The sequence below is a fragment of the Toxorhynchites rutilus genome, chromosome 2 (assembly GCF_029784135.1).
Source record: "Toxorhynchites rutilus septentrionalis strain SRP chromosome 2, ASM2978413v1, whole genome shotgun sequence".
Lineage (NCBI taxonomy): Eukaryota > Metazoa > Arthropoda > Insecta > Diptera > Culicidae > Toxorhynchites > Toxorhynchites rutilus.
The window spans coordinates 230,811,436-230,836,134 of NC_073745.1; the positions used below are offsets into that span (position 1 = coordinate 230,811,436).

The 24,699-nt window shown below is 38.8% G+C and overlaps 1 protein-coding gene across 2 annotated transcripts; it reads left to right on the forward strand.

Moving 5' to 3' along the window:
* Nucleotides 1–776: 776 nt before the first annotated feature.
* LOC129771909 (uncharacterized) lies at nt 777–1,478 on the forward strand. Of its 2 annotated transcripts, none has more exons than XM_055776043.1 (2): nt 777–821; nt 889–1,478. In XM_055776043.1, exons 1-2 carry the CDS (start codon nt 807–809, stop codon nt 1,369–1,371), a joined length of 498 nt encoding a protein of 165 aa, XP_055632018.1. In that variant the 5' UTR covers nt 777–806; the 3' UTR covers nt 1,372–1,478. The 2 variants fall into 2 exon arrangements, with proteins under 2 accessions (XP_055632018.1, XP_055632019.1); XM_055776044.1 differs by having other exon boundaries at nt 777–818.
* The last annotated feature ends 23,221 nt before the right edge of the window (nt 1,479–24,699 follow it).

The following is a 24,699-nucleotide window of genomic DNA, read 5'->3' on the forward strand; positions in this document are numbered from 1 at the left end:
TTAACACAAATGGCCGTCATTTTGGCAAATTTTCGAATTTTCAATAACCTCTGTGTAACGCTTTAGATATTGTCCTAAAGATTGAAATATTCATTGGTTCTGCGACACCCAGTTGCTTCAGAACCGATACCACAAACAAGGTACCGATTTTCAGACAGCATCTACGCATCCAGCTGTCAACAGCGTAACAATCATTATTCGCGCACTCAAAAAATGGAAAATACATGTTTGAATATACCATAAACAATAACCAAAATACCCAAACACTTCAATTTGTTCCTAACATCCACAAAACAAATTATGAACATTCACTATTTTTCGACTTTCCATACAGGGGTTCCCTCTTAAGAATATTGGAGGATCAAAATAATAGATAGGTGTGTTACGCGGATTTCTATTTCACGTTCATCCCCGCACGCCCCCGCTACAATTGAACTGTCTACTCGTTCTAATAAATCTTTTCCTCCCTGCTGTCCTTGGGCCTGGAAAAATGTATCCCGTCAAATAAAAACTAAGCATGCAAACATGGTTCCATTCATTGCCAATTTACGGCGATTGTGTCACAATAAAAATGCCATTCGATAATTGAAACAAACGAAAAACCCAAAAGTCGTGAAGCACGCACTTCGATGACTCCGTAGTTATGCCGGACTCTTCCATAACTATTTTCGGACAATCGAGACAATGGAAGGGCACGTATTGAGCCGTTTATCAATCGTCGATATAAATACCGATAACGGTATTATTTATTTATTATTCACTAATTGTACGTTTATCGTAAGGGTAGCTCAAACGCATTTTTCATAATGTTTGCAAAGGTGGTAGGCGATTTGTTTTGATTACATTCCTTTGGCGAACATCTAATCGACCGTTTTTATTCCATTCTAGTTCCTTATCATCAGCTGTCTGTTGGCTGTGGTCTGTGCTAAGCCACATGTCCTCACACCTTACGTAGGCCCCGCATTCGTCACTGCGCATAGTTCTCAGGTCTTTGCGCGTACCTATAATGAACTAGTGCCATTCGCAGTTCCAACAGCAGCAGCAGCAGCAGAATATCCTGTCCATTTTCCCGCTCCGGTCCACATCGCATACCCTGCGCATCCCGTCCCTTCGATTCATTTCGCGCAACCTGCTCCAACAGTATTGGCTTATCCCATCTTCAAACACATTTCAGCAGTGCCAGTTGGGCATTCAGTGGTAGCGGTTCCTGCTGCCCCTGCAGTGATTCCAGCAGTTGCAGTGAAATCAGCAGTGGCAGTCACCCCAGTGGCCAAAGTGGTGCCGGCCGCTCCAGTTGCCAAATTGGTCGCACCAGTGCGGGCGCCGACACATTTCCTCACAAAAATCCGCTACCGATCGGTTGTGGTGTGAACTGGAACTTTTCAATAGAAAATAGTACCTGTTGATAGCTAACAGCAAATTGTTACTATAGTGCATATTGTACCGCATACGTAAATGAATTACAATTAATATTATCAGTTATGATTCTCAACCGTGATATTATTCGTTCCGAACAGCAGACTTTTCGTTTCACAAAGGAGGTTCCTCTGATTTATTTTCTTGCTCCGGTGGTTTTCAAAATGGTCTGTCCTCATTGATAATGGCAATTGTTTTCTGTAGTTAAAACGTTATGAATCTGTAATGCTGAGGGAAGTTTTGAAGACCATTTTCATGGTTAATGATATGATAGTCTCTGTTATTATGAGATTTTCGGGCTGATGGACTGTGAACCCGTATCAGATTTTAAGGCCTGGGTCTAGAAATTGGGGATATCGAAAATGTTTTATAGATACCAAATAACTTAAAAATGCATGAAACGTCAAGATCTGGTGCAATCTCGAAAAATAATTTCGACCTTCTGGGAATTATTAGCCTGAGTGGCAATGAAGGTATGGAATTTTTTTTTATCGAATTCAAAGAACCGACTATGTACATTTTGTTTGAAAATGTTTAAATTTTTTTTTTAATTCAATAGGACTTGATGTAGGGGTGCCCCAACGCACTCAAAGTTTTGATTTTCTGATCCTCAAAAAAAAAAGGCTTTGAGGCACCCCTAAATTATGTCCGATTGAGCTGAAACTTTGCACAGGTCATTTTTTGGGCCAATATACAAATTGTACATTTTCGGTTTTTGAAAATTCGATGATGTTTTTTTTTCATACGTCCATTGCCACCCTAGCTCATGCGCATACCTCCTCGTACTGTTTGAGGAACCGACAAACTATCGGCTGACAAGAATTTTGCAGCTATGCGCCGGGAATTGATCATTTTTGCTCAGACGAAATGTCGCTAATCTTGCAGACTGTCTTCTATACTGATGCAGAATTTGATATTTGTGTCGAATCGAAATTTCACACGATCGTTTGTGTATGTATTATTTTATAGCTCTACTACAGGGTATTAAATTAATGCGAATACACTTTAAAAATGTGTACACCCATACCTCGCTATACGGCCGCTCTTTATACGGCATTTCGCTATAACGGCCCTCTTCAATTCAGGCACGTTTTCGATTTACGGCTTAAAATGTTTCAGTACGCGCCTCTTTCTGACTGGCAGCACTATTCCATACAAACACATGTACGGAGAAACCATACCTCGACAGGAAAATTATACACTGGCCAAATATATTCCAAATTGGTCAGTTGTGGTCAATAGGTATAGATTATAGGAAGGATGAAGAGGGAAAAGGGGAAGATATCGAAGAAAGGAAAAGAGAAGGTTTTTGAGAAGAACAAAGGTCAGTGTTGAAATAAAAGTGGAATTGAAAGGAAGTCTAAAAGAATTGTTTAACGCTAAAGTTCATACTTATAACTATTGGAACATACAGTTAACTTTAATCTAATAGTTATTCAAAACGGTAAAAAATTACGCTTAAACTAATGAATTATTATTTAATTAAAATTTATCTAACTAAACTTACAGTCCGACGTCAATGCTAAGATCCTAGTCCTTCTTCTTGAATGGCGTTAACGTTCCCTTGTGGAACTTTTGCCGTCTCAACGTATGCATTAACTAGCGTCATTTATTAATACTTGGTCGGGATTTCTTAAGCCAAATAACACGCCTTGAATGTATTCCGAGGGGCAAGCTCTTGAATACGCATGACCACAGTGCAAGTCGAAGGAAATTTCTTTGACGAAAAATCCCCCGGCCAGAACGGGAATCGAACCCGAACACCCGGCATGATAATGTGAGACGCTAACCACTCGGCCACGGGTGCACTTTATCCTAGATCCTAGTCCTACTCAAATCTAATTGCGCTTAATAGTTAGATTAATCATAAGGGTAATAGTTTGCCTAAGTTTATTGAATCTATATCTAATTTAAAATTATTATAAACCTAGGGTACTATCTATTATAAATCTCAGGTACGATAACAAAAATTCAGAATAACAACGTTGTTGGCACCCGAGAAAATAGTAAACGGGAGCTATAAAATATTATATTCATAAAGAACATATATAGAACTATATTGTATTCAAGAGGAATTTTATAATTTTTCAATCTGTGTGAAATAAACAAGAAAAAAATATAAAAGCGTAAATTTCATTTACTTCGGTGCCCCAACAAACGGCAAAAAAAATTGAGAATTGGTTCAAAAATCACTTTTGTGCAGAAGTGAGAAAATATTTGCGAGACAATAACTTAAGCAACAAAAAAAAAAAAATAGGTATGTATACATACATATATTCCATGTAACATGAAGTTGTTTAATTTTTGTTTATAGATAAAATAAATTTTAATTTTTAATTTAAATTTCAATAAATTTTAATGAATTAAATTTTGTATTCAAATAAAATAAAAATAAAAAGATAAAACGCATTTTAAATGATAAACCATGTTACATATCTAGAAAATTTGGAACCTATCTGGTTGAATTTGTATGAATTTGTATTAGAATAGTTGATTCTTTATATGGCTTTTCGTTTTGCGGCCAAATTTTGTGGAACGTATCTAGGCCTTAAAGCGAGGTATGGGTGTAATATAAACGAAAATTCAAGATATTATTTTCTGCGTCAATTTTTATTGAGGCAATGTGCATTGAGAACTTTTACGACATATTAACTGAGAGCACACCCCCTTTGTGCTGTATGGCTAGTTCAAACGTTTCTCAAAAAATCAAACACGGCACGCTTCTGGTCCATCGGCATCTCGTCCCAGATCTTGGAAATGAGCTTCTTAAATTGGTCCATAGTGCTCACTATCTGTTCGCTCTGATTAGCCAGCATGTACGACCATACTTAAAAGTCCGGGGAGCTGGGAGGGCACAAAGTTTTATCGAAAAAATCAGTCAAATTCTCCCGAAACCACGCTTGAACGATATTCGCCTGTTGAAAGACGTAGGAGTAGTGACCGTGACCGGAAAAAATCGCCAAGTAAAAGAAAAAAGCAGAAACAACCGCAGAGAAAAAAGCTTTATATCATGCAAGCCTACTAGAAATAGACTGATGTGAAGAATCGTGGTCACCGAATGAAGCACACACTGAAAAAACATTATGGGTATAATTTCTGCACGGCAGAAAGTGCAATTTTTGTTATTAATTTATACCAAACGAAAAAAAAAATAATTGGTTTGTTCATGTAGCAGATTTTCTTTACGGAAAAATCGTTTAGCGTGAAAAAAATTAGAAGTGTGGAGTAATATCTATATTATTGTTATTAGTAAATTGTAATACTTCTTTTCGTAGTGAAATTTCTTCTGAGGCTCATGTAATGGGGATGAAGTCTTAAATGGGGACGAGGATTAGGAATCGAGGCGGCCCATGCCGCCAAGATGACGCGATCCGAGTCCACCGCCAACCCGTCGTCGGAAGCGGCGGTGTCTCGCACGCAAACCTGTGTTCCACTGATTGCCCGGTTAGTTCGAAACATAGGATACGATCCTTTAGCAATGTCCGACCGAGCTTTAGCGAGCGTCGGACGGCATACGTTCACCTAGTGCATGACGTTTGCCCGGTATCTTTTTTCTTTGAAATATTCATTGCAGGTCAAAAGACGGAACAAAACAGGATAACAGGGAAGTACTAAATGAGAACATGATCTTATGTCGGTTTGAGTTTGGGTTAAGATGATGGTTTCGGTACATTTCAGTACATTGGCTAATCGATCATGAGTTATGAGTTATTAAAGGAATATGAAGTGTCACGTAAAATAAAATTATAAAAATTATAGATATCATTCATATGGTTTTATTGGTGGTTTCACTCGATTATCCCTAAGGTTAGCCTTAAACCATGGTTCAAAGGTCTGGACATGAGTCGAGACTTTATTCGCACCTTCTCTCGGCTCATGTCCAATCACTGTTCGTTAGATGTGCTACTCTTTCGTATTAAAGGGTGTGTCACATCAAATTGCATCACGGAAAAAACGCTGTAGAAATTTAATTTTTAGGAATTATATCTTCAGCTTTCGCTTATAATCAGATAAGAGTGTATAGATAACGTTGCCCATGCTTCACTGTCAATTTTTCGTAAATTTGGAAAAATGTCGTCGAACGAAAAAGAGCGTCGTGAATTAATCCTGCGCACTCATTTCGAGAATCCAGAGTTGTCACATCGGGACATCGGTAAGATGCTGGGAATCGTCCAATCCACGGTCAGCAGAGTACTAAAACGATACTTCGAGAACCTAACCATCGACCGGAAGGTGAAGAACGGCAAAAATGGATGCTCCGTCAGTGAAAAAGATCACAAGCGCGTAGTTAAGCAGTTTAGACGTGATCCGAGAAGTTCGGTCCGAGATGTCGCCAATAAGCTGAATTTGTCAAGTTCATTCGTCCAGCGGACCAAGCAGCGGGAGGGCCTGCGTACATACAAGGTTCAGAAGGCTCCTAATCGCGACGAAAGGCAAAACATGGTGGGGAAGACGCGAGCCCGGAAGCTGTACATCGAAATGCTGACGAAGCCGCATTGCCTGGTAATGGACGACGAAACCTACGTCAAAGCGGACTTTCGTCAGCTGCCGGGCCTGTTGTTCTTCTCCGCAGAGGACAAATTCAGCGTTCCGGAGGAGATTCGCAAGCAGAAACTATCCAAGTTTGCCAAAAAGTACATGGTGTGGCAAGCGATCTGCTCTTGCGGAAAACGGAGCGCCCCCTTCGTGATGACCGGCACGGTAAACGGGCAGGTTTACCTTAAGGAGTGCCTACAGAAGCGCTTATTACCACTATTGAAGCAGCACGAGGGCCCGACCATCTTCTGGCCGGATCTCGCTTCGTGCCACTATTCAAAGGACGTGTTGGAGTGGTACGAAGCCAACGGGGTCACCTTCGTGCCAAAGGAAATGAACCCGCCCAACGCGCCGGAGCTTCGCCCAATAGAGAAATATTGGGCGCTTATGAAGCAGGCCCTCCGGAAGAACCCAAAAGTTGTCAAATCGGAGGCGGACGTCAAGAGAAAATGGATTTCTGTTCAAAAAAAACTACAACCTGACGTTGTACAGAACCTTATGGACGGGGTAAAGAGGAAGGTGCGAGCATACGGGCTTGGGCTCGAAGTATGAATAAAAAGAAAATGCCAAAAGTTGTTTAATAGTTTTTATTTTACTGTCTAAAATTTTCATAAGGATCGGTCTACTGGGCGAATTTCTACAGCGTTTTTTCCGTGATGCAATTTGATGTGACACACCCTTTAATCTTGCCGACAGCAATATCTGTGTTTGTGGCCAAGGTTACCACGACATCAAACACGTTGTTTGGTCGTGCGAGGGATATGTTGTTGCCAGATCGAATTTAGAAAACTCTCTTCGGGCCAGAGGAAGGCAGCCCAATGTGCCGGGGAGAGATGTGTTGGCTCGGCTAGATCTTGATTACATGGTCCAAATATATGTTTTCCTTAAAACTATCGATCTTCGAGTGTGATTGTTCTTACATCATTTTCCCCTCCTTTTCGTCCTTTGCGAGCTATCGGTTCTCTTCCATTAGAATAAGTTGAATTGTAATACATATTAGATGTAATGATAGTTTTTAAGAATTGAGTAAGAAGTGTGAATGTGAATGTGAGTGTGACTGTGAACACAAATCTCCTTACATCCCATCCTTTTCCTAATGAAAATGTGTCACCCTTCTAAACTCGAGTCGACCGCGAGTAAATAATCGGTTTCCTATTTTATTAACCATAGAATTAAGGAAACATGTTAATATATGCTAGTAGAAATATAGTTAAGAGTTTGGCTCCTTTAAACTTATGTAACTGAGCCTGTAAAAATAAACGATTTAATAAAAAAAATATGTTTTATTTTTTCGAAGAACAATGTAATATTTCCTCATATCGAAAATTCATTTAAAGTCCATTGTAATAGTTGATAAAGAGGAATATTAATTATTGTATATTAGCTATTGTCCTTAAATAAGATAACTTGTCCTTTGTTCCATGATATTTTTCTACTGAACTGGCTACAATCGCGTAAAGTTTCCTGTATTTCCTTTTCGTAGGCTCCAGTTGAGTTTCTGAGTTCACTAATGTAAGCTTGTGATAGGCTAAATCTCTTCTCAATCCATCGAAAAGAGTCCACACACTTGGGTGACTGCAATGAAATATAGAATTGAAGGCATTGTGAAATCCTTCGCAACAATTAGTAGTCCTTGGTGATTGATCGAGAGCTGCATCGTAGTGGTTCCATGTTCGAGGATGAAATTGTGGACCTCTTCCGGCGGCATCTTGTATATAAGTTGAAAAAAAAATAGGACAGAACTTCGTTAAATCTGTTTTCATCAGGAAAAGTACTAGCAAGGCTTTTGAAAATATCTTGTACGTCTTCTTTTGGAACGAACGACAATGCTGCCAATGACTTCAACTTCAATCTTGTATCAATATTTGATTCAAATTCCGATTTTAGGCCAACTGTATTAATTAAAAAACTGTAATTTGTAAACTCAGGAGCAATATCCGGAACTAACCTTTTTAAAATATTAAACATCTCCAAGTACGTAGGAGACCTCATTCAGTTGTACAAAACAACGATATTGTCAGTGTTAGCATATGGCAGTTTTTGCTTCCGATCAGCTGCCAGGATTCATATTCTCAAGCTGGAGAGGATACAATATCGTTGCTTGCGTATAGCCATGGGGTGTTTGCATTCGACACATACGATGAGTCTCGAAGTTTTGGCAGGAGTACCCCCGCTTACTCTTCGGTTCACAGAATTATCCTACAGATTTCTCATCCGTTGCAAGATCATGAATCCATTGGTGATTGATAACTTCGAAAATCTACTACAACTGATTCCTCAGTCAAGTTTTATGTCTTTATACCATGAGTACCTTACCCACGACGTGCACCCTTCACCAGGCATCTCCAACCAAGTTTGCCTCCCATACTTCTGCAATTCCTCTGTCATTTTTTATCTGTCCATGCGACAAAAAACCCATGGAATCCCAGATCACCTACGCTCCGATTCTATTCCGCCGATATTTTCGGCAGAATATGGGAAAGTTGGATCTGATAAAATGTTCTTTACTGACGGTTCATACATAAACGGGTCCACTGGCTTTGGCATCTTCAATGAAAATTCCAGTGCCTCTTTCAAACTCAAAGATCCTTGTTCCGTGTATGTCGCTGAACTGGGTGCGATATATTACGCATTAGGGATCATTGAAACATTGCCCATCGACCACTATTTTATTTTTTCAGACAGTCTCAGCTCAATAGAGGCAATCCGCTCAATGAAAGTTGATAAACGCTCATCTTATTTCCCAACAAGAATAAGACATCTATTGAGTGTTTTGGTCGAAAAATTATTCAAGATTACCTTAGCATGGGTTCCCTCTCATTGCTCGATTCCGGGGAATGAAAAAGCGGACTCGCTAGCTAAGGTGGGCGCTTCAGAAGGCACACTTTTTGAAAGACAAATTGCCTATAATGAATTTTTTCACATTCCTCGTCAGGACACACTCGTTAGTTGGCAGCGCATGTGGAGTGAAGATGAGTTCGGTCGTTGGTTACACACGATTATCCCTAAGGTTTCGACGAAAGCTTGGTTTAAGGGATTGAATGTAGGTCGTGATTTCATTCGCGTGATATCTCGGCTCATGTCCAATCACTACAACCTAAACGCGCATCTCTATCGCATTGGGCTCGCAGCAAACAATCTTTGTGATTGTGGCGATGGCTACCGCAAAATCGAGCATGTTGTCTGGTCGTGTATCCGGTTCCATGCTGCTCGCTCTCAGCTCTCTAGAGCACTGAGAGCACAAGACAGACAATCGGATATCCCCGTCCGGGATATCTTAGGTAGCCGGGATCCTGATCTTCTGCTTCATCTATACGTGTTCCTCAGAAACGCCGATGTCAACGTTTAATGATGTTTCCTTCGTTGTGTCCCTGTTTCATATCCCTCCTATCCGATCTATAAACTTTTACTTAGTCGCGGCAATACATACACACACTCTTTACAGATACACGGGCCAAAGGTTGTGCAGTCCACTGATGATTCAACAAGAGCCAAAGGTTGTACCACTCATGACAACTCTACACGAGCTGATGATTGAGCCGGCTAGAGACCATTCTATCCTGGATTCCTCGAGTCGAGACCACGCTAGATATGGGGTACATACTAGGGGGGCGTTGCTGATTAATGGTCAGCTGCATCCCAATAGGAAGTATTCCGTGTCGGGCACACGTACAGAGCATTGGAGACAGCAACATCCCAATTACGAGAACACTTGTAATACTAACCTCGAGCCGACCGCGAGTAATCGGTTACATATTACTAACATAGACAATAAGAAAAACTGTCAAAATATTGAACTCCGGCCCCGTCAGGCTAACGCCATATGAGCCTTGATAAAAATATATATTTTGGATAAAAAAAAGTACGTTTGTTCATTTTTCTTCGTCAGCAGTATATACACACATGGTGGATACGAATTTCCTACTTTGGCATGGACTGTATAGAGTTGGTAAAACATATTTGGTGCTTTGTCAAATGTTCCGTGCCGAATAGTGTGTCTTGACTTAATTTGCCCATTAAATCTCGATCTCCTAATATTAAAATTCGATTTGAACCGTCTAATACCGAGTCGTGTAATACAAGATCTCTGTATTTCTCAGGAATTGCAAAATCTGCCGTGGGTGGATTTGGCAAGTGCTTCATTACTCGGTGGTTTCGAAGAGTTCTAGCAAGGGAAGATTGCTTTGGCAGATAAGCAATTACATCCGTGCTTAGTTTTGACAATGTCTCTCCAATAACATTGCGGGCGGTGGCATTTATTTCAGCCATGGCTTCTACCATTCGTCTTTTAGCGATGTTTGCTTCAGCTTTTTGAGGGCAGGCATCATGACTGTGACTACTTGGCTCTTGTATAATGTCGTTGTTTCTTGTCTTCATACGGGAATGGCACCTCGATTGTCGAATTTCACGGCACTTCCATGTATCTATTCCATTTAATCTTTTAGCATACAGATATTCAAAACCGCTATAGATGAGAACTCGGTTGTCTTTATGACTAGTCGAAAGCTCCATTGCGTATAAATAAAAAAAAATTAAAAGTTAGATTCTTCGAACTTCTGATTATAAACAAAACCGTGACCGAAAGAACAAAACGTGTTTAACAATTTTCGATGCCTACTTGAGTATTGCTGCGAATGTGAGGGTAATTAAAAACATTATCTTTTTTCCGTGCAGCAGTAATACCCATGCTGTTTTTTGAACGTGTGCTTTATTCGATGACTACGATTTTTCACGTCAGTCTATTTCTAGTAGGATTGTGTGACATAATGCTTTTTTCTCTACGGTTATTACTGTTGCTTTCATTTACTGACCGATTTATTCCGGGAACCGGTGGCCACATTTACAGAATATTCTGTATTTTACAGATTTTTCGTCAAATTTAAGATACAGAATTTGTATATACAGAATTACAGATTTTTAAAAATTCAATTTTAAATATTAAATTTATTACATGCATTACAAGGTATCTAGACTTATAAAAATATTGAACGCAACGCAACGAGATGGTTTTCGTTGGGGGCAATTGTTAAGCGAAATCTTAAGCGGTTTGAAAAGCTAAAATAATTCTTTTCGTTCCATGTTAGGTATGACGATAATCAATCTGCCAATCCTACAATGATTAGCAGAAATTAGCACAAAAACTTTATTGGATACGCTAAAATTTGCGATTCTTGGCAAACATTTCCAAATCTGATATGTAATGTTCAATTGAACAACTTCGCAATGTTTGAAAGACTTTCGACAGTAAATGATGATGGAACAGACGACGAAGCATTACGGAAGACCATATAGAAGGAAATTGTACATCATTTACAACAAGTGAAACTTGATGTAAATGATTTCCTTGTATCAAAGAACAAATTTGGACATGGTTTGATATGCTTTCCGTCTCGCAGTGACGAAAGTTTCGGATCAATTTCAGAACAAACTCATCGATCTACAAATGATCGAGTTTTATCCTGATATGCGGAATAAGCGTTACGAGTGCTGTTGTCTTTTGCGTAGAATTTATGGGAATCTGGATTTCCTACAATGCTGCTGATGGGAACAAAACACCCTAACAGAGTGGGTATCGAAGACATGAGGTGTGCTATTCGACAACGTTCTCAAGAATTACGATTTTGGGGGAAATCGTTCAGGCGCAGGTGCCATACTGACTTGTCATGCTTTATTTACCTTTTTCGTAATCAGATAACATTATAAGTTCAACATCAAATGTGTTGCGAATATAACTTGAAAACTGTTTGTATTCTTTCATTACTTTACTGATATGCTTATACTTTCTTACAAAATACTGATAGGGGAGACGCATTGGGAATAATTTTCGTAAAGGGGGGAATTGAGCAAAAATGGTTGAAAACCACTGGGTTTAACGATCTAATGACTAAATAAAAAGAAAGTTCTCAATTTTGCGAAATTTATAATGAGACAAGAATGTTATTGTTTGATTTGATGCATCATTTTCCTTAATTCTTCGAAGCAGGTAATACACAAGGCTAATAACGAATGCGAGCTACTCAAGACGAATCTTATGGAGCAAAAATTGAGTGACTCAGATATGACATGGTCCCAGCTGTTGGATAACAAAAGGCGTGATGTGAAATTTTTGTATCCATTGATAACATTTTGACACTTTTTGATAACATTTATCAGCGTGTGTCGAGCGAATATTTTCGCTATACAATACCAACAAAACAAAGTCCGGAAATCGGTTGGAGCTCATTTATTTTCATTTTTTCGATACAGATTTTTTATACAGAATTTTTTGCTCGAAATACAGATATACACGTTTTTTTAGAAAATTTTACAGAATTAAATGTGGTAACCCTGAGTGAGGGCAATGTGGTCACGTGGGGTAATGTGGTCACCTGCTTGTTTGGTAGTATAACTCTTGACTATTGACACCGTATTGATAGTCATCTTGTGTTTGAAGAATTTCATGACTTTTGAGTCACCCTGTACTACAGTGGAGCTGCCGTATGTCAAGATATAAATAAAAACAAGAAACGCTCTCTCGGTAGCCAGTCGGCCGTAGTTTTGCACGTTCCGAATTTAAGGAATTTCTAGTGAAATTTTGTTTATTTGACCTGATATTTGCGACAAATCAGCAGTTTGGACGACTGTTCACATATTCTAGGAGAGGTGAATAGATATTTTGTTCAATTTTAGCGATTATTTCGCATATTTCGTGTTTCGTTGTTTGGGGGGCAAAGTGGTCAGTGGAGAATTACTAATGACAATGTACTGTTTTCAGAAGCTGATATATCTTATCACCTTCTGCTCTTAAAGGGGTCCCTTTCGTGGTTTTGACCCATGAAAAATATTCCACCCCAACCAAAACCAAGGCTCATTTTGAAAAACGTTATGTGTTTCCTGCTACGTTTTTGTACGCATGAGAAAATTTCAATTACGATTCTAGCTGAATAGGCCTAGCTCATTTCATACGTGTACCTTCTATTTCAATAATAATTTAAACAAACACACAAAACAAAAAAAAACACGCATAAATCTATCTCTTCCAGCGTGATATGTGAGAGTGACCACTTTACCTCCTCACTAAAAAAATGTTCGTTTTTTCAACTTCTTTTCTAATAATGAAAAATGTACTATTTTCAATTTTATAAAATAAAAACGCTTACTAGCTTGAACTACAATAAGTTGAGCTACAATATTCTTTGGAGAACGGGAATTTTAGTGGTCTGTGGACACAGGAAATGGGCATGTTCCTTAGGATGACCACATTCCCCCCAGTTCCCCTAATGATCCTTCCCGTAGAGTTCGCGAAGTGCCGGGACCACAACCTTTTCCAGAACCTCGGTCTTGTAGAACGCGCTATTGATATTCACGTTTTTCTCGATAAACACCAGTGGGAGCTTCCCACGCCTGGAAACAGTCCCCCAACCATCACCGCGGTGGAATGTTTATGTGGAACGGGGGGATGCTGGACAACGTGTGCGCCCACAGCCGAACATTTTGAACATTGTACGGCTGTTGAAAGACAAAGAGTTTCTCATCAGAGAACAGGAACTCGTGTACTGCGTGCCGCGAAAGTATCAGTTTGGCTCTCTCCAGTCTCTTCTTCATTGTAGCCTTCGTTATACCTTGCGTTTCTTGTACTGCTTGTATCCCAGGTCCTTCGTCATGATGGTTTGGGCATCCCGATCGACACATTCAGGTCAGTTGCGGTCTTCAAGATCGAGCGGTTCATTTCTCGACGGACCCGCTCCTCCATCAAGGTGATGACTCGCACGATCCTTGGCCGAGCCCATCTCCTTGTACCGACAGATGGTGTTATAGATGAAATTCCGCTTCACTCCGTGAGATTTCAATCGCCGGAATACAGTCAATCGCTAAATTAACTATACAGCCCGTGTTGGTTCGTTATTTTTGAGTTATCCGGGGTTAAAAAGTAAATAATTGAAAGCGACTCATATTCATCGTAAAGTTGATCCTTTTAACTCTCATGTAGTAATAAGAAAAAAAATATAAAATGGTCACATTTCTACTTCATGCTTAAAAACAAACAAAAAATCTTCGATTCAGACGTTGCAAAATTAAGTGTACAGTTCAAATTTTTCTTAAAAAGAAAATTGAAATCTGTTCAGAAATGTTAACGGATAACAGAAATCAATTCCCTAGTATCTGGTATGGTCCCCCTTTGGCGTCCAGCACTTTCTGCAAGCGCCGTGTCGAGATTTCTGAACACTGTCGACGAAAGTGTCTCCCAGATTTCCGTAATCGTCGTTTTGAGTTCCGCTTTGTCCCCTGGATTTTTATTCTTCAGATGGTTATTTATTTCCCACTATATAAGTTAAATAGTGAAAGAATTTCGGATAATGAAAACTAAAACTAGTGAGCTATGTTGCTCCTGTTAAGGTTACGACAAGACTGATCTTTATTTTCTATTTCATGTACAAAGCTAGCTTATAATCTACCCTATCTGCCTATCTCTATGTTTCCCTTCTTCCTTCTTCTCAGAAAGAATGTTTAACCGTTTTATGGTGTCGACTCGAGTCCTTATCTGTGGCTGCATAATTGTTCGTCGGTCACATTTACCACATGGCGTTATTTATGCTTAAGTGTTTACTTAAGCGCTAGAACATTGATGCGTGATGTTTGCTCTGTCTCCTGCTGATAAGTAATGTTGGCGTTGGTCGATACTGAAGATTGGTTGACTGTGTTGATAACTGCTCCCTCTTCAAGAGTGGACCGTCTCGGTACACTGGGCTCTGCACTCTCCTTGGTTGTGGATCTGAAGAGAGTTTTCAAACGATTCCTCAACAGATAGATTGCAAGAAATGATGAAATAATTATTGCTGGAACTCCTGTCCCGAGGGTGAGTGAGAGGTGTCTTCTGTTTAATAACACCAGATGTTCTCTGGTTTGTAGATGAATTTCGTCTAGTTTTTTCAATGTCAGAGTTGCTTCGGTGTTATTTGAGAATATTTGGATTCCGTAGAGTGGGATGAGTAGTGGTGGATCTTCATGATAATATTCTACATTACTAAACTGCGTGCCGTTAATTGTGACTGTACAGTTGCGAAAGTAGATGATCATTGTTCCAGAAATGTATCTGGAAGGTAGCCCACAGTTTGTTTGCATTAGTGTGGCGTTTCCTCTGATTAGCAGATGGTTACTGCTTATTTTCTTCGTTTCTTGGGTGTACCTGTCTTCTGTATAATCGCAGCTGCCCGAGACTCCTCTGAGAATTTTGGAGTAACAGTTGTCTTGGGAAACGTCTTCTAGTTGGTTTTTGTTACATAGGGTTTCCTCTCCAATTTCCTGGCAATCGTTTTTAATGAGGTATGTTTCTAATTCATTGAAGAGTGCTCTGTTCGTTGGCAGTTTCAGGATTTTTCCTTCCTTGGGTATCGGTTCCATGATGATATGTGTAAATGTGGATGGTTTGAGATTTGGGACTGAAATCACAAATATTATTTTCGTATCTTTGTGTATTACTGCTAGATCAAGGTACTCGTAGGTTTGGTCGAATGTGTTGATTGTAATGTTGCTGTTTCTTAAAATTGTGGTCGCTTCATTTAGTTCCTCTGGTGTCAGTACGTTCAAATGGATAACCTTTGCTTTTGCTAGTTGAATGCTTTCAAAAATATTTTGTATTTGTTCTCGTAATAAATCTAGTGCCATGTTCAGGTTCATGACTTCTTTAATGATTGTAGCCTGTTCTGCATAGCCTTTATTGTTTACATAAGCGTCTCTTGATTTTATTAGGTTTTTCACTAAAATATCTTGTTGCTCGTTAACCTTTTTGATTATTCTATTCATTTTGGTTTCAATTTGTTTATTGATTTTTATTTGTTCGTTGTTTTGTGTAACAATTGTTTCTTCGTTTTTGAATAATGTTTCCAACTGATTGTTGATTTCGATTAGATCATTGTTGTCTAGATTGCCTGTTATTAATTTTATGGTGCTTCCTAGGATGTTGATTAAACCTCTTTTGTTTCTTTGTTTTGGGATAAGGTTGTTATATGTGTTCTTGATTGAGTTATATTTTAGATTAACAAGGTCTGTAGTTTCTTTTAGATTAAATATGGTAAGGCCTTCAATAATTTTCTCTAGTTTGTGAAAGGTTGGCTCGAAACTTTTTAATTCGATTACATGGAATATTTTGTGTGATCCTGTCTTTATTCTTCCTTCGTTCAGGCTCAATGTCACGAGGCCGGGATTGTTGCTGAGGTCGTAGAGTTGTATGGATGTTTGTTGCGGAAATGCAATCGATTTTGGTAGATACATTGACAGGAATGCGATGGCAAAGGCCGAATACAGGAATGGTATCCACGCCATACTGAAATGATTAGGAAAATAATTTCATTTGATTATTAGTTTCGTCGGATGTTTTCTTTGTGAATCTCTCGGCCGGAGTGATCTAGGAAGGTTTTGTTTTTATCCCGGATAACTCTGACTGGAAGATATTTTTCTTTTGCTTTGTTTCGGATGCCTTGTATTTTGTTGTATACGATGCTTTCTTCCTGTAACGTTGGTGGGTCTTCTCTTTTCTTATTATGGTATTCCAAATTGTATTCTTTTGTTTTATTTGACTGAAGCATAACGTCTTCATAGAGCTTGTTTCTGTTCTCTAGAATTTTGTTCATATCGAGATGCCTTTCTTCTCCTTCTCTGAGTCCATAGAATATTTCGCGAGGTTTGAATTTAGTTGTTGAGTGTACTGTATTGTTATAGGTAGTGCATGCGATTCGATATATTTCTTTATCACTTAGGTCGATGTAACTTGGTTTCGTACAACGAAAAATTTCCCCTAGAGTTGAGTGAAATCTTTCTACCGTACCGTTACTTATGCTATGGTTGGGTGGAGTGAAATGAATCTCGATATTTAAATTTTCCAAGAGGGCTCTGATTTCGATGGACCTGAGTGCAGGTTCATTGTCTGAGATTATCAATTTTGGAGTACCATACAGTGAAAAGTATTTTGTTAACCCCTTTCTCACGTCGTGGATGTTTCTGGATTTAATTGGGATTATCGATGCGTATCGCGAAAATTTATCTAAAAAGGATAGAAATATATTAGGTTTATGGATAAATAAATCTAAGTGTACTATTTCTAGAGGCTTTGCAGGATTTGGCGTAGATCCCAGTTTAATTTTATACGGATGTCTCTCGTATTTGTTTTTGTTGCATGTGCGACAAAGCCTAATGAACTGTTGTATCTTACGTTTCATTTTCGGAAAGTAATATCGATTGGAAATCTGCCTGTTGTTTTCCCATATACCTCGATGTCCACTTTCGTGTGTTTGTTCTATTATTAGGTTTTGTTCTTCAGCGGTCTTCAAATCAGTTAAACATTTTTGAGTAATAAATATTTTAAATGGTTTCCCTCTACTAAAGTAATTTTTATAAAAAATTTGGATTGTTTGGATCAGATTTTCTGGGCATAATATACAGTTTGATCGTTTAGGATCTATGAACTCTTTGAAGAGTTTGGTGAGATAAGGGACGTTGAAATTTGATTTCATTATGGTTCGTCTGTACACACGCGGAAATATTTCTTCGAGTGTTTCCTCTTCTTCCGTTCCCAATTTCAGAATTATTTGGTTACTAAAACTATTTAACGGCGATTCGGTGCATGGGATAAATGCTGAATCGTCGGTGTCGGCGGAGTGCATTGTAGCATCGTCTGAAGAAGAGGTTTCATCGCTTACTAACTTCACTGAAGTTTCACAGGTACTAACTTCAGCGTCATTATGGTTTATTTCCTGACGCATCCTGGAGAGACTATCCGCTACTATATTCTGTTTTCCAGGTCTATATTTTATCTCAAAGTCAAATTCTTCTAAATAGAGGCGCCAATGTATAAGCCTGCTGTTGGAGTCTTTTAAGTTCAGACTATATGTCAGAGGTTTATGGTCTGTATAGAGTGTGAATTTTCGTCCGTAGAGGTACGGTCTGAAATATTTACAAGCCCACACAATAGCCAACAATTCTTTCTCAATGGCGGAGTAGTTTTCTTCCGTTTTATTAAGTGTTCTGGAGGCAAACGCGATTGGTTTGTCGCTACCAATTTGTCCTTGAGACAAAACAGCGCCTACGGCATAGTTAGAGGCATCTGTTGTCAAAACAAAAGGTTTTTCAAAGTCAGGGTATTGCAGGATATCGCTTGATGTGAGGATGTTTTTACATCGCTCAAAAGCATCTACGAAATCTTTATTGTGATCAATTTTTTCTCCTTTTCTCAACGACTGAGTAAGCGGTTTTGATATTTTTGCGAAGTCCCGAATAAACTTGCGATAATATCCTAATATTCCGAGAAAACCACGCAACTCTTTTTCGTTCTTTGGTAGTGGCCACTCTCTGATAACTCCGAGTTTTTCTGGATTAGGCTTAACTCCATCACGTGTTACGATGTGGCCAAGGAATGCAACTTCTTTATGAAGAAATTCACTTTTATCAAGTTGGATTTTCATATTGTATTTTTGTAGTGTTTCAAAAATTTTCCTCAGATTATCCAGATGCTCTTGTAGGCTTGTAGAGAACACGATTATGTCATCCATATATACTAAACATCTGGAACCAATATGCTCCCTTAAAATATTATCCATTACACGCTGGAACGTAGATGGGGCGTTTTTTAAACCGAAAGGCATCCTTAAGAACTCGTAATGCCCGTTTTCGACACTAAACGCGGTTTTTTCGATATCATTTTTGTCTAGTTCGATCTGATGGAATCCAGATGCGAGGTCCAAAGTAGTAAAGTACATACAGCGACCTAATTTATCTAGAATATCAGTGATGTTAGGGATGGGGTAACGATCATCAATCGTTTTATCATTCAATTTTCGATAATCTATTACAATCCGCCATTTCTTCTGTCCGGATGCATCCAATTTTTTTGGGACTATCCAAACGGGAGAAGTCCATGGGCTGATCGAAGGTCGAATTATTCCTTGTTCGAGCATTTTCGAAACCTGCCGTTGAACTTCTTCTTTATGGCAAAAAGGGTAACGGTATGATTTTGTGTGAATAGGAACATCGTCTGTTGTTGTGATCCTATGTTTGATAGCACTAGTGAAGGTTAACTTCTGTCCTTCCGTATAAAATATGTTTGTGTAATCCGCGACTAATTTAATTATTTTAATTTTCTCTTCTTGGTTTAAATGGTCTAGTCTGATTTGGTTGAAAATGTTTGATTTTGGAACATCCAACGTTTCTTCGGGCGTGGTTAGTGAAAAGTTATTCACTTCTACTATTAGAGGTTGCGCTGTGTTAATTTTTACTGGTTTATCTGATAGGTTAGTTACTGTTACGAAGACGCGATTTTCTGAGCATTTGTATATTCCAGAAGGTATCATTATGTCTGGTGAGATTAAAACATCATGCTCTAGATAGAATTCGCCGCTGGATTCATTGGTTGGGAGATGTACAATTTTTGTTTCATTCGAATTCATGTGTATTGTTACAGACTCAGGATATTTTCGGTACATTTTTATTATATTTGAAGGAAATTTGAGTTCATTCTCCGCCGTTAAAATGTCAGCTTTCAATGAGCGTAATGTTTCATATCCTATTAGACCATCAAAATAATTATGGAAATCGAAAATGTAGAATATTTGGTTGCTTGCATTTTTTACGCTTGGAAACGGGTTAAAGTTGACAAATCTATCCACGGAATGTGAGCCATAAATGTTCTTAATATTCACTGTTTGTGTGAAGTGACATTTGTCTAAGTTGACGTGTTTTGGGCTAATGTAGTTTTTATTAGCCCCTGTATCTATCAGAAACTTCAAGGATCCTTTATTCGTAGAGAGTTTTATATATGGAAGAAAATTGTTTAATCCTTTGTTTTCGATTCCTCTACTAGGTGAAAATTTAGTTCGTCATTTTCTTCATTGTCATTTTTCAATAGTGCTAGTGGTTCTCTAGATGTGTTAGGTGTAATTGATAACTGTGGTTCTCTAGACGTGCTAGGTGCCGATTCATAGTATTGGTGAAAATTAAATGAATCATTTACATAATGAGGGTCGTACAGTTCTGTTCCCTCATGGCAATTTATTGATCTGTGTGAATAATTGAACGGTTGTTTTGGCCTATTCATGTAATTAACGTGCCTTGATCTTATGGAAGGATCAACTTCCATGGGAATGGGTTTTGACACTTGTATCGGTCTAGGGGCAAAAACATTTTGCGGAGGGATGTTATTGCTATTGTGGTGGAAATATTTTGGGGAAATTTGTTGAAAATGTTGTTGGTGGTATTGTTGTTGTGGGAAACGTGGAATTGATCGTGATTGGTGGGAACGTGTAGTGAAAAATTGTGGATTCCTAATTTGATTATTTGTGTATCTTGTTTTCGGGGGAAGTTGCGGTGCCAGTGGAAATATTTTAGCGGGTCGATAATGTTCAGTTTTGTTTAATCCATGTCTGTTTTGGAAATTTCTTTCTTCCACGCAGGCGTCAAATGCTTCTTTCAATTTTGACAGTTGTCGGGCTCTAACATTGCCCCCTATTGGTTCTTTAAGCCCTGCTAGAAAAACTTGCAACGCATTTTCCTGATGTGTTTTTATACGGTCTTCTCGCAAGCTCGTGTCTGCTGTTGAGATGCTCGTGTTGTTAATTAAGAGCGATAAAATTTGTTGGACTGACCCATAGAATTCTTCTAGGGTGCCCGTTTGTTGGAGTTGGAATAGCTCCCTTGTGAGTGTGACAGCATCGCGCTTGTCACTGTAATAGGCAATCAAGTTTGCCTTAATTTCGCTCCATTTAAGCGGAGTGCCATATATTTCTAGAGCTTGGTCTGCGTCTCCTGTGATCTTTGCACGAATAGATTGCAGCCAGATCTCTTCGAAAGGTGTGTCTTTCATAATATTTAAGAAAGGTAGTAGATTTTCTACTGACCTTATAAATGAATGTAATTTGACGGGATTCCCGTCGAAGGATGGCAAATTATTTATGGCTTGAGGCGTTTGCATCGCCTTCAGCACTTTTTCTGCATTGCAGAACATTTCGTTCGTTTGAGCAATGCAGTCACTATCCTGAGTATTTACAGGAATTGTGAAACCTGCCAATTCAGGGTTCATTTTTCACTATTAAATCACTATCTAATCACTATCACCTTTTTTCAGGGTTAGAATTTTAATTGTAATTCGATAATTTAATTTATTTTTGTTTTATGTTAGCTTTGTGTGTTTCTTGTGATATACAGTGGTCCGGTTACCTCGGGTAGGGCCTCGCCACTCTGAATTAGTACTTGCTTTAATTTTTGTTTTCGGGGACGGGCTTTTATTTGTTTCAGTAAAGCGCCGATCCGATTTATGAGTTAGAAAAAAGAAAAATTTTGTTACTTACGATTTTTAGAGCTGGAACTAGTGTTGCGTCCGGTTTCGTCAGATTAATCACCACTACACGATATTCGTTCGCGCAGGCGCAATTGCTGAAATTAAACTAACGTTTCGCGAACACTTAAAACACTATCCTACCGACTGCGCCAGTTAAATAGTGAAAGAATTTCGGATAATGAAAACTAAAACTAGTGAGCTATGTTGCTCCTGTTAAGGTTACGACAAGACTGATCTTTATTTTCTATTTCATGTACAAAGCTAGCTTATAATCTACCCTATCTGCCTATCTCTATGTTTCCCTTCTTCCTTCTTCTCAGAAAGAATGTTTAACCGTTTTATGGTGTCGACTCGAGTCCTTATCTGTGGCTGCATAATTGTTCGTCGGTCACATTTACCACATGGCGTTATTTATGCTTAAGTGTTTACTTAAGCGCTAGAACATTGATGCGTGATGTTTGCTCTGTCTCCTGCTGATAAGTAATGTTGGCGTTGGTCGATACTGAAGATTGGTTGACTGTGTTGATAACTTATATACTCCAAAGTGTTGAAGTCCGATGATCGCGGAGCTGTTTTGAGTTGATTGGGACAATATAGAGCAGGTATTCCCGCACGATGAGTTCAGTTTACTTCGGGTCATTATTCTGTTGAAAGTAGTAATTACGAGGGAGCCCCAATTTCAGAACGGGAGACTGCAGGTTACGTTTCAGGAAGATCAATTAAGCCATTTTGTCTATCGCCGAATCGATAATCGTCATGGTTCCAGATCCAGAAGCCGCCAATGTACCATATATAAAGTGACCAGATGGTCAAAGGTCTAACGCGGGACACAAAAAAACAAAACGTTATGTATATACGTTATGTGAAAATAAACCATAGTTTAGCGAGTCTCGTTTATTCGTGAAACACTTAATATGTGTCCTTGCAATTAAACCTGATCTGTATTATTTCTTTCTAAGTATCATAATTCAGTTGTGATTTTTCGGTGGTTTAGATTTTGTTTACGCCTGAAAATCACTCGCTCAGTTAGAGCATTAAAGCCTGGCAAGCACGATTCAAATTCAACAATTTTCTTCAAATTACCGAATGGAATGCTCGAAAATTTCAATCCATTTTTCATCCAATTTAGTGTTATCGTATGTATTAAAAAAATTGATCATTTTCGGATGGCGATGAAAAAAAAACTACAAAAAATAATTTAATTGAACAAATTTTCCTTAAATATTACGTTTACTAAGCCTACAACGAAAATGCTGCTGTTGATAAGCAGCAGCAGCACTGTCAAGCAACTTCATGATGTCTTCATACTATCAGCTTCACCCCACAGCAAAGGAGTTTGACATCCTGAGAAACTTTGTGTCCACCAGACATAGCCGATCTAGTATTTACAACATCCTCTCCCTGTCGCTCCTTAAGCCGGGAGATCGAAACAACCGGGCAAACGGTGAAGGAGAATCTGGCAAAAATGGACATTTTTATGCGGAAGCGTCAGACGAGACCGGCAGTATCTGAGCAGCATGCAATCACCCAGAAGGAGTAGCTTCAGGTGCTGGTGAAAAACTTCTTTTCGTGCTCATAATGGAAGACGAGACGTGCTTGATACTGGAATTTAACGAATGGCCGGGAACCTGGTACTTTACGTTCCCCAGGTAAGCGATGACGTCGAATATATCATCCACATCAAGTTCTCGAAGAAGGTCCTTCTCTGACAGACGAGAAGAGAATGTCCAAGCCGCTCTTCTTTCGAGTCATATGGTGAACGGGGAACGAGTACGAAGTGCTTGCCGAAACTTGCGAAGGTGATGTGGTCTTTATGCCGAAACGAGGATCAGTCCATTATGCCAAAAGATCACTGGAGAATGGATAATGGATCGGCTGGAGATAAACATTGTCGCGTAGACCGCCAACCTTCCTAAAATACCCCAGCTGCGGTCATAGAAAACTTTTAAGCGAATGGCCAAAATGGAGAAATAGCTGACTACCAAAGCCACGGAATGGTAAAAGAACATGTCGACATACATCTTTTCATCAACCATGATTGAGGTTCCGGCCAACATTTGGTTCATTTGCGATACTTCATCAAACAACCCAGCCTCTTCCTGTCCAGCATACACTAGTTCTTCCGGCTTATTTAACACGATAAGCCCTGACCGACATACAAATGAAACACTAATTTCTGTATTTCTCGAGAATTAATCAAGTATATGAAACCAAATTAGGCATATGAAGGTTTTAGGATGCAATAAATGTTTCTATGGTGGTTCGACACTCCTCCCCCCTCTCTTAGGGTGGGTTGTCATACAAATGAAAAACAAATTTCTGCATAACTCGAAAACTAATCAAGCAAATGGAGCCAAATTTTTGATGTGAAGATTTTAGAGAACATGAAACGTTTCTATGGTGAATAAACAGTAGGAATCTGTCTTTATTCTATCATATTTTCTGTATCAAACATTTATTCCATGTAACGGAGAAACATGTTGTTTGCAAGTGGTTGAAAAATCTTGAACGAGAATTGTGTCTGAAAATAATCTGATATTATAATGATGAGTTTTGGTAGAAGTACTAGGAATTTTATAGTGAAAGGTAAATTCAACGGGGTCGAGTAGAAGATCAATCAATGAACAGTTCTGCGATTGGACCCTTGCTCATAGTAAGGAAACGTGAATGTTTGAAGGTATTGATAACAAAAAACAAATTTTGGGCGGGACGAAGTTTGCCGGGTCAGCTAGTACCAAATAAATGAAAAGTATCGTCAAGTAGCGTTTGTACACTCAATTTTGCGATTGACTTATGTACTGAAAATAATGGACTAATTTCGGATGGCGAAGAAAAAACCTAAAAAAGATGATAGGGGAAGGCGGGGGAAGACGGCCACACGGGGTAAGATGACAACTCTATAGATTATTGAAACAATCAACTATTGGACAATTATAATGTATTATTTTAGTGTATTGCATTACCCTCAATTATGTATCCCCATTCTGGCGTGTGTACGGGGGAAACATTATGATAAAACAACACCAATAAACTTTTCAGATGGCGACGAGCATCAATTTATAATTTTGCTCGATAGAAATTTAGTGTTTTAGTGGTGAATATGTCTCGTGAAACCAATGTTATAATAGTTAACACACAAGTCTGTTATGTGTGCTTATATAGAAAACGGTATGTTTTTTAAGGATTTCGTTGAATTATTGAGGCATTTTTACTCGACTCATAACGGGGTTAAGACGGCCACTATCGTGAGAGATGTGATTTGCCATGAAAGATATCATTTGAGTGCACGTCACACCACCTTATTTGTTGATTGCATAACTCGAGGCGCATTCATGATATATTTGATTTGATTTTGATAATTATGTTAAGGGTTGCGAATTAAGCCCGTTATAGGTAATTAAGGGAAAATAACACCTCCCACTCTTGTCACGATTGATCTAAAG